This window comes from Carcharhinus amblyrhynchos, chromosome 12 (assembly GCF_965287045.1).
Source record: "Carcharhinus amblyrhynchos chromosome 12, sCarAmb.v2.hapA, whole genome shotgun sequence".
Lineage (NCBI taxonomy): Eukaryota > Metazoa > Chordata > Chondrichthyes > Carcharhiniformes > Carcharhinidae > Carcharhinus > Carcharhinus amblyrhynchos.
Window position 1 is genome coordinate 4,631,077 of NC_137335.1, and position 11,319 is coordinate 4,642,395.

General features: G+C 41.0%; 1 protein-coding gene across 3 annotated transcripts in view; it reads left to right on the forward strand.

The window, feature by feature from the left end:
* Window positions 1-5,750, forward strand: part of kif16ba (kinesin family member 16Ba) — a 152,000-nt gene extending 146,250 nt beyond the window's left edge. For all 3 annotated transcript variants that reach the window (XM_080200001.1, XM_080200002.1, XM_080200003.1), the window contains one exon: window positions 180-5,750. In XM_080200001.1, coding sequence (XP_080056127.1) covers window positions 180-338 — 159 coding nt within the window. In that variant the 3' untranslated portion in view covers window positions 339-5,750. The remainder of the gene's footprint in view (window positions 1-179) is intronic.
* Window positions 5,751-11,319: the final 5,569 nt, after the last annotated feature.

Genomic DNA, 11,319 nt, shown 5'->3' on the forward strand with positions numbered 1-11,319 from the left:
CTCACTGTGTAAGCAGAAATCTCGTCATTGTACCCTCTGCTCCCTTTGCTAGTTGCCTTAAATGTGTGTCCTTTGGTTACTGGCCCTCCTGCCAGGGGAATGGTTTCTCTCTAACTACTTGCTGAGTGTTTTTTTGAACAGATGGAACACTCAGCCTGTTTATTCTGCTTCTCCTGCAGAGATACCTCAGGAACTTCCTCACGTTGATGCTAAAGTGTCCGACTTCACCAATAAACCCACACAACAAGGATTTTACGCTTTCAAAGCACACTCTGTGTGAGTTTACACCGTTCTTCAGGAAAGGAGTTTTTGACTTCAGCAGTCATGGAACTGGGTAATGGTATGAGACAACTGGAAAATTTATTCTTATTTAAAAGTATCAGGACCAAACGCCGTGCCTTCTCACCATCAGACCAGATTTTCTAACCAAACACACAGCTTATCTGGTATCCAGCAGTCCCATTCTGAAAGGTATCTCCAGTTTCTTCTGTTTACATTTTAATATAAAGCACCACCATATGCTATGTGAAAATAATATATGCACAGTCAATAAGCTCTGTCTTGTGTTAAAAGTGATTTTCTCCCATTATGGTCCATTGAATAAAACTCTCCAGCAGCCAGAGGCAGGCGCACACAATGCATCAATCTGGCAGGTATGATTGATTATTGCAATGCTGCATGCCACAAATCAAACTGTGTTTGCCTAGATTAGTAAGTTGTTACAAATGCCAGATGATGCATTTCGCTATCCGTAGTTATCACTTGAGCTAGTCTAATGTGAACCATTAGCTGAATTGCTCCAGTCACCATTGAGCCCTAACCATTCCAAAGATGTGCGGGTTAAGTGGATTGACCAGGCTAAATTGCCCCTTAATGTCAGTGGGACTAGCCGGGTAAACACGTGGGGTTATGTGGATAGGGCCTGGGTGGGATTATTGTTGGTGCAGATTCAATGGGCCAAATGGCCTCCTCCTGCGCTGTCAAGATTCTATGATTGTAAATGCACAGAGTCCAGCTTTAAGAGTACATATGGACTTCTCATCTCCAGTTTTGCTGTGATGTTTTTAGACAAAGAAAATGGGACTGAAGCTTTTAAAATATTTTTAACCAATGACAGGCCCATTTGATCTAATAAAATGGCTCTATTGATCTAATAAAGTATACTTAGCAATTACTGTAATACCTGTACCATGACTATGAGGATAGGGCCTGGGTGGGATTGTGATCAGTGCAGACTGAATGGCTGAATGGCCTCTTTCTACACTGTAGGGATTCTATGATTCAATGACTATTTATAGTGGCCCAATGGTGTACGAGGTGTACAACAGTTTAACCTGGTATGAATCTCTCGATGTTGCTTTCAATCCTGAAAAACATTGCAAGGTTTAACTTGAACTAAGTTAGCAACTTGACATGAAGTGGTCTGTTTATGGGCAGCAATGGCCACCTGACTGGTGTAGAAATCAGTACCTGATGTGGGCCAGCAAGGGCTATAACATATTACTGCTAGACATGCACAGATGCGCTCCAGAGATGTGCGGATTAGGTTAATTGACCTTGCTAAATTGACCCTAGTGTCAGGTAGATTAGCAGGGTAAATATGTTGGTGGGATTGCAGTCGGTGCAAACCTGATGGGCTGAATGGCCCCTTCTGCACTGTGGGGTTTCTATGGTTCTATAGAATACTTCAGGAAATCACACTGGGGGATAGTTTGAATCGATGCCACAAAATATTTTGTAATTACCTATAAATAGATATCTCAGGCATTCTTAATTGATTCTCATTTAAATGCTAATCCATTTTAAAAAATGCTTCCTTCCTTAAAATCACTTGGCCTTCTGAAATTTAGGTGAGATTTTTGATCTGACAATGGGCTTTATAAAGGCATCGGGATGGGAATTCGTCTCGGGCAATGGCACAGAATGGATAGCATCAGATCCGCTGGCCATTAGATATCTATTCCACTGCAGGGTGTGAAGCTAAGTATCAGACGCGCTGTATAACAGGTGGCTGGTCTGGTAGCTCCTGCCCCCTTCAGCGCACAAATTCCTTCATCATTTGTTTTTTAATGTTATGGCAAGTCAACAGAAGTGGAACAGACGTTCATCAAATTAATCCCTAGGATGTTGGGATTGTCCTAGGATGAATGATTGTGGAGACTGAGCCTGTGTTCTCTAGAGTTTGAACCATGATGTGGAGATGCCGGTGTTGGACTGGGGTGGGCACAGTAAGAAGTCTCTCAACACCAGGTTAAAGTCCAACAGGTTTATTTGATATCACAGGCTTTCGGAGGGCAGCTCCTTGATCAGGTGACTCACCTGATGAAGGAGCAGTGTTCCAAAAGATGATTCCAAATAAACCTGTTGGACTTTAACCTGGTGTTATGAGACTTCTTACTGTCTCTAGACTTTAGAAGAATTAGAGGTGATGCATTGAAGTGTACAAAAGTCTTGCAGGAAGGATGTTCCCTCTGGCTGGGGTTGGGGGTTGGAACCAGGGGACCCAGTCTCAGAATATTGTAGGCTATTTAGGACTGAGATGATAAGGAATTTCTTCACTTGTGTGTGGTGAATATTTGGAATTCTGTATCCCAGAGGGCTGTGTTGGCTCCATCATTGAGTGTGTTCAAGGCAGAGATTGTCAAAGATAAACCTGTTTATTTCACTAATACTCAAAGCGGTATTTTTTTCTCTTAGAAACAATTTGTTCCTACTGATTTAGTAAGCAAGCTTACATAATGGGATGACATTAAAATACCCACTTATCATGAAAGCTAGGTTTTCAGCTAAAACTTTGTAGCTTTGGAAATTGTGCAAATGCAATATTTTGTGCCTCTGGCGAATTGTATTGCTCTGTTCACATGGCTGGGCTCAAAATTACTTTTCTCACTCAAACTATCAATGCAGAGCTCAGTAATGCAACCAGAAATTAAATTGGGTTGTATCAGCAGTGCAGCAGAATATTTGGCTTGAGGATTTGTTTCCTAAGTTGTGTGAAGATAAGATTGGAGAGCACCTCAGGGAGTGTAAGTTGCCCCAATTCTTGTCTTGTATCCACTTTCAATATTAAACTGCAGAAGGTACAGCCGCCTGACGCTCAATCTGGTGAGCTTTGATTATTTGCTAAGACTGCAGACCTGAGTGATGTAGAGCTATTAAGACTTGATTCACCCCACTGAAATAGCCACAGTCCGCATGTTAGGCGGATTGGCTGTGCTAAATTGCCCCTTAGAATCACGAGATATGTAGGTTAAGGGATAAGACCTGCTAAGTTGCCTTTTAGTGTGCAAGGATATGTAGGGTTGGTGGATTGGCCATAGTGTATGTGTGCGGATGGAACAGTGGAGTGGACCTGGGTGAGATGCTCCTTCAGAGAGTCAGTGGGAACTCAGTGGGCTGAGTGGCTTTCTTCTGCACAGTAGGAATTGTATGATTGAGAAGTCACAGGGAATCTAAGCTAATCACATCAAAGCAAGCATGAACAAAAATGAGTTAGAATCATAGAATCCCTACAGTGCAGAAGGAGGCGATTCAGCCCATTGAGTGTGCACTGACCACAATCTCACCCAGGCCCTATCCCCATAACCCCATGCATTTACCCTAGGTAAGGGCCAATTTAGTATGGCCAATCCTCCAAACCCACACATCTTTCAGACTGTGGGAGGAAGCTGGAGCACCAGAAGGAAACCCACTCAGACACGGGGAGAATGTGCAAACTCCACACAGACGGGGATCCAAGCTGGGAATTGAACATGGGTCCCTGGCGCTGCGGCGGCAGTGCTAACCACTGTGCCACTTGTTAAGAAATGCAGGGAAAGTAAGAGAGGTGATAACATTATGCCATTTTGTACAAAGTATCATCTTAATATGTTTATATTTAATATTTTTTAAGGAAAGGGGCAGAAGTTTAGCGGGGAGGTGAGGAAAAACATTTTTCACCAAAAGGGTGGTGGGAATCTGGAACTCACTGCCTGAAAAGGTGGTGGAGGCAGAGACCCTCATAACGTTTAAGAAGCATTTAGATGAGCACTTGCGATGCTAAGGCACACGAGACCAAAGTACAGGAAGATAGGATTAAATGGCTTGTCTTTGACCAGCGCAGATGTGATGGGCCAAAGGATCTTTTCCTGTGCTGTTTACTTCTGACTATAATTAAGAAGCAATTGGAATTGGTGTCATTCTTTTGTGTTGAATCACCTATTCATTACAGACTGAAGCTCCATTGACATGTATAGTTGTTACAACACTCCTCCTGAGTTTCTTTGCATCTTTGATCAGTTAACATTCAGGTACTTTATTGAGATAAACTTTCAGTGCGAGTGATAATCACGCCCTCAACTAATTAATTATTCATATGTTGTTGATAGATTTCTGAAAATAATTCCTTGAAGTAAAATGAGCTTGTTTTGTACAACTTCTAAAATGCTTAGCTATTTGCTGCTGATGTTTATTTATTGAAAGCACTGCCGCAAGCTATGCACAATTTACAGATCAGCTTGGAGATAGTGCACCAAAGTTTTAAACGCTCGACTACAATGATTACTTTCATTGCTGTAGCCTTCAGTACATCAAAGAATGTTGCTATGCTAATTTTTTCTCGTGAGTGTACCATTCACATTTTACTATAATGCTCAAAGCTAAATATTCATCTTTCAGTTTAAATATATATGTTTGTAGAAACCGTAACTACTTCCTTCGCTTCCCATAATGGCCTCTGCTTTTTAATTATTTAAAGTTTTACAGGTAGTCATCTCAATTCATAAATCTTCCATTCAGTTAGAGAAGCATGGATTGTTCCGATGTGGAATAGCATCCATAGCTGCTTTGGTGAAGAACAAAATGCAGGTTTCGATGGTCAACAGAAATTGGTATGTGAAAACTGGACATTTAGACACAATTCCTAATTTGTTACCATGTTGTGAAGCACAATTTCACACTGAATGAATGAATTACTTTGAAGTGCAGTGCCTGTTCATGGGAAATCTTGGGTAACGTTTGTCCAGGATGGACTCAATTGGCTGAAATTTGATTGGTGTGTACTATGCAACAAAAGTTATTCCCACCACCCATGCCAAAGCCACATTTAAAACTATTACCCCGTGAAGATCCATTACATAGGAATAGTTTCCCATGACTTTCATTATTTTTCAGGTAACTTGATTGCAAAGAGAGGTTTCAAACAATCCAGAATTGTTGTAGTGTGTTTATTTTTCACCATGTTATGGATGCAAAATGTTTACTGTATGGAGTTTGTATTTTTTTCTGTTGTATGAACTATTAGTCACTAATGACCATTACTACTTTGGAGTAGTTTTCATGTGAATGGAGCGACACTGAACAGCTTCGGGTTCACAAGTTTTACATTTATAATGTATTTTGTGACAATCATAAAGTTCATTAAACCAGTTATGGTCCTGATTGTAGGCTGGTTCTAATATATGTTCTTAGCTACTAGGTAGACTGTTAAGTAACGAGGAAACAGTATAAATATTGTACAAGGAAAAATGTGTAAAGTTTTTTTAACATTTTTTTTTAGTGACTATGGGAATTTATTGAGGGCCCTGTAATTACCAAGATGATCTATTTGTAAACTGTGTATATAAGCATAAATAATGCAAATCTCAGCCTGATTCTGCACCTAATTGTATAATCATTTATAATTTATAACTGCGGTGAAAGCACTTTGTGTTTTTATAGTGTTTAAAACTGCTATTTGTAAACTCACTGACCTCAAATAAAATGTTACGCTGAACAGCTGCTCGCATTCTGCGCCTCGTGTGCATAAAACTAAAAGCTTCATTTATGAAGGAACAACATTTCAGATGTTTGGTAATAAGATTCAGGGCTCTCCTGAGATCAATAGAACATTGCTGCACAGATTGTTGGTGTCAGCACCATATGTACCAAGCAACCACTGATCAAGGGCACCAAAGAAGTTCAGTTCACATTATCACACTGGTGTAGTCTGCAAACTTAGGGGAATAAATGTTATTCCCACCATTGTTCCATCATTGCTTCCAATTACTTCCCAATTTGATGGTTTTTTTATCTGCAAAGTCGGCCACCTCCAGTGGTATCTTGTTCCTTAATACATTAACTATATTCCTACAAGTCATTACATGGAGCATGGGAGTGATCAATAGTTTATGCCATGAGGACAGCAACATGGAACATTTCCTCTGTGAGAACTTTTTCATTCTTAAATCATTAGGTATGAAATATAAAAGTCAAACCAACATTTGAGACGGTCATTAGGGAACTAATTGATTGGCACCACCTTGAGCATTCACTTCCTTCACAACGGTGCAGCGTGGCTGCAGTTTGTGTCATCTGTAAGATGCATGGCTGCAACTCTTCAGCGCTATTTAAACAGCACCATCCACGCCTGTGACCCCACTTTCACTGGGAAGGGCAGCAGCCCTTATGGGAAAACCACCTCTTCAAGTTCCTCACCAAATCGTATGGTAACCTGACTTAGAAATACATCACACCCTCACTGTCGCTGGGTCAAAACCCTGAAACTCCTTCCCTAATTGCAGCGTATGAGTTACATTTACCAGATTGACTGCAATGGTTTAAGAAGGGGGTGCTGTCATCACCTTCTCAGGGACAATTAGAGATGGGCAATGAATACTGGCCTTGCCAGTGACAATCACAATAACTAGAAAATAGGCAATATTAAAGTAATTGACTGCAGATACTTTTTAAAAAAAAATACATTTATGAGACATGGGCATTGCTGCATTATTGCACATCTCAAATTGCCCTTGGAGAGCAGTTGAGAGTCAACTACATTGCTGTGGCTCTGAAGTCGCATGTAGGCCACACCAAGTAAGGACAGCAGATTTCCTTCCCTAAAACCACTTGGGTTTTTTTTCTCATAATCAGCAATGGTTTCACAGTCATCATGGAATTTGAAACAAAAACACAAAATCTCAGCAGGTCTGACAGTGACTGTGGAGAGAGAATAGAGCGAATGTTTCGAGCCTGGGTGACCCGTGGGTGGCACAGTGGTTATCATTGCTGGCTCATAGTGCTCGGGACCCAGGTTCGATTCCTGGTTTGGGTCACTGTCTGTGCAGAGTCTGCACATTCTCTCCTACCTTGGGTGGGTTTCCTCCCACAGTCTGAAAGACGTGCTGGTTAGATGGATTGGCCATGCTAAATTCTCCCTCAGTGCACCCGAACAGGTGTCAGAGTATGGTGACTACAGGAATTTCACAGTAACTTCATTGCAGTACTAATGTAAGCCTACTTGTGACACAAATAAACTTAAAATTTAAAAATCTTTGTCAAAGCTGAAGAAAACGAAATATAAGATGAGATTTATACTGTTAGGGTGAGGCCAGGGGAATTGACAAATGTCATAGAGAAAGGGCAGTGTTCATGGCTAAGAAGGGTGCTGACAGCAACCCATTAAGAGATCAGAATGTGTAAATGGCAGAACAAAGGTAAGCAGTGTGACAAAGATTTCAACTTTAAACTAAACATAATTAATAGATGTTACAGCTAGAACACCTTGCATTTATATAATGCCTTTCTCAACCTCTGGTCATCCCAAAGTGCATCAAGCTAATGAAGTAGTTTTGAATTGTAATTGCTGTTGTAAATGTGGCAGATAATTTTCACACAGCAAAGTCCCTTAAACAATGAGTTAAATGGCCAGATAACGTGGTTTTGGTGCTATTGGTTGAAGGATAAATTTGTCAAGGACTCCATTTAGAAAGGCTCTTCCTGTTCTTTGAATACTACTGTGGGATTTTATTGCCCACCTGAGAGGGCAGGCCTGGCCTTTATTTATCTCCTCATCAGAAAGAGAGCACTTCCTGGCAATGAAGCATTACCCCAGTACCGCACTGAAGCGTCAGCTGAGATTATGCCCTCCCCCTTCTGGAATGGGGCTGGAGCCCACAGCTTTCAGACTCGGAAGGAAGAGTGAGCCAATGCTAACACTGTGTTGTTAGCCGTGGCCAAGTCTGGACATGTAGGGTCAGATGTTAAAAATAGGCATTCAGCGCTGCAGTAACCGGATTGGTTAATCAATGAAATAAAGTCATAAAGTCTTGGACCAAAATATTAAAGGAAGTCAAAGCTTTTTAGGCAACTTTACACACCTCTCAATTATTAATTTTGATAGCATTAGTGCTTTTCATTAGAAGGCTTTCAAATGGTTCAGATCTCAAAATATCATCCGTGGTGAGATCTAGACATAATGTACTCCAATATCAGCTAAAGAGCTCTCAGCTCAGTACATCTATTATCTAGCATTGCTGTCATTGTAGCAGCATCATTTACAAATTCATCTCTTCAGCTTACTAGAAGTTTGTCAGCATGACATGAACGCGTGGACACCCATTAACTTATCTTGGCGGTGAGATGGAAGAAATTCATAGAAACATACAGTGCGGAAGAGACCCTTTGACCCATTGACTCTGCACCCTGGATTTCTTGTTGGAGGAAGATACAAAGGAAGGCACTTTCTCGAAGGGAGGGAAGGAAAATTGGCTGGTGCCGATCCTTGTTCATGCCCTATTATTTGATTGCAAAATGTAATTGATGGGAGCTCATCAATGAGCATATGGCAGATCTCAAATCAAGATTTGAAAATAAATTGGAAAGGAGGTGAAGTCACAACAATAGCAGGAAGCATTATAGGTTACAAGTAATTGTAATTGTAAATTTATTAAATGTCTAAAATTCATAGAAATTATTTTAGGCACGTGATACTTCATTCTAAGATGATGTCTTGACTCTTCAATGCTTAGGGGTGGCACAGTGCCACGGATTCAGGTTCATAGAATCCGTCCAGTACAGAAGGAGGCCATTTGGTCCATCAAGTCTGCACTGACCACAATCCCACAGGCCCTTTTCCCAATTCCTGGCTTGTCTGAGCAGAGTCAGCACGTTCTCCCCGTGTCTGCATGAGTTTCCTCCAGGTGCTGCGGTTTTCTCCCAAAGTCCAAATGACGTGCTAGTTAGGTGGATTGGCCACGTTAAATTCTCCCTCAGTGTACCCAAACAGGCACCGGAGTGTGGCGACTATGGGATTTTCACAGTAACACTGTGTTAATGTAAGCCTACTTGTGACACTAATAAATAAACTTTAAACATTTTCACTCATGACTAACCATTCATTCTCTCAGTATATACAGTGAAGCTCTCATTGAGTTCCTTTGCCTTTAAGTGATATATATTTAATTGCAATAATGCTTGCACAGTCTGAAGGATCAAAAACTGGAATTAATGATTTAAATGTTGTGTTTTGTTCGTTTGTGGGACATGTGTGTTGCTGGCTAGCCAGCATTTGTTGCCCATCCCTAGTTTTGCCGGGGGGCAGTTGAGAGTCAACCACATTGCTGTGGCTCTGGAGTCACATGTAGGCCAGATCAAGTAAGGAGAGCAGATTTCCTTCCGTAAAGGACATTAGTGAACCAGGTGGGTTTTTCCCACAATCGACAATGGTTGCATGGTCATCAGTAGATTCTAAAATTCCAGATATTCTTTATTGAATTCAAACTCCACCATCTGCTGTGGTGGGATTCGAACCCAGGTTCCCAGTACATGAGCTGAGTTCCTGGATTAATAGTCTAGCGATAATATCACTAAACCATCACCTAACACACAATAGCAAGGAAGATAATACATTGGTAACAAATACATTAGGCAGAATTAAAAGCTTTACTTTTATCGTCAGGCTTGGAAAACAGTTTCACTCTTGCAATGTCATTAGAACCCCTGGATGCAATTACCATCAGTATATGCTGTTCCCAAGTATCTATTACCATCTACATAACCTTTCACCATGCTGTTAGTATCTCAGCTCAGTGCTGTTCTGAACACTGAGATAGCAGATTGCATGAAGGCTAGGAAAGATATATAATTTATAATGACCTCCTTCCGTTACATTTGTGTTATTTTCATCTGCATATTTAAAGGTTAACCACGTAACTGATTTGACATGTTTGGATTAGATATATATATAAAAACTTAACCTGCAAATTACATCCTTTCAACAATTTAGTCTCAACGGGAATAAGAGGAAAATAGCAACCTATCTGGCACATTCAGATGACACCCAACATCTACTGCTGTCCTTCAGGGAAATATGGTGATATATACACATTGTTTCACATACTCCAGAGTAGGTGGGCTATAGTGCTAGAAGACATAGGTAATTTTTATGTCTCTCCTGATACCTCAGTTCACCAGGTCTGTCAGCAGGTATGTAGAGTAAGAAGCCTCACAACACCAGGTTTATTTGGTAATAAATGCCACTAGCTTTCGGAATGCCGTCCCTTCGTCAGGTGAGTGGAGAGTTAGAACATAAGAAATAGGAGCAGGAGTAGGCCAACTAGCCCTTCGAGCCTGCCCCGCCATTCAATAAGATCATGGCTGATCTGTCTTGGCTCAGTTCCACATTTCTTTCTTGATCTTTCTCTACACCCTGACTGTAACACTACATTCTGCACTCTGTGTTTTCTCTGAAAGATCCTGATTGATAAAGATGACAGCCTCAACCAGGATCTTAGGTTCATGTCACACTATCTGTAATGCCCCATGACTTACCTGGGCTTGCAAAATCTCACTAACTGTCCTGGCTTGAGACAATTCATACCTCTAACCTGTGCTTAATCCTCTTTCCATTCATATTGTCTGCACCTGCAAAGACTTGATTACTTGTTAAGACTCGCATTCCAACCATTATCTTGCAATTGAGTTTATGTCTATATATGCCCTATTTGTGAACCCAACTCTCCACTCACCTGATGAAGGAGCAGCGCTCCAAAAGCTTGTGCTACCAAATAAACCTGTTGGACTTTAACCTGGTGTTGTGAGACTTCTTATTCCGAATCTGCTTAAACCCTGCTTCATCACATTTTCTGCTTCTGATGAAAAGGCCATTGACCTGAAAGGTTAACCAGTTTCTGTTAATTTGATTTTTAACAACTGACGTTGTTAGCAGCAAGTTCCATTTGCAGTTGTCACAGCTACCACTATGTGAGATTGGGGGCATAGCCTCAAAATAAGGGGAAGCAGATTTAGGACTAATTTGTGGAGGAACTTCTTCACCCAAAGGGCTTTGAATCTATGGAATTCCCTTCTCAGTGAAGCAGTTGAGGCTACCTTATTGAATGTTTTTAAGGCAAGGATAGATAAATTTTTGAACAGTAAAGGAATTAAGGGTTATGGTGAGTGGGTGGGCAAGTGGGGCTGAGTCTACAAAAAGATCAGCCATGATCTTATTGAATGGTAGAGCAGACTCGAGGGGTTAGATGGCCTATTCCTCCTGGTTTTTATGTTCTTATTGCTGTTGCCAGG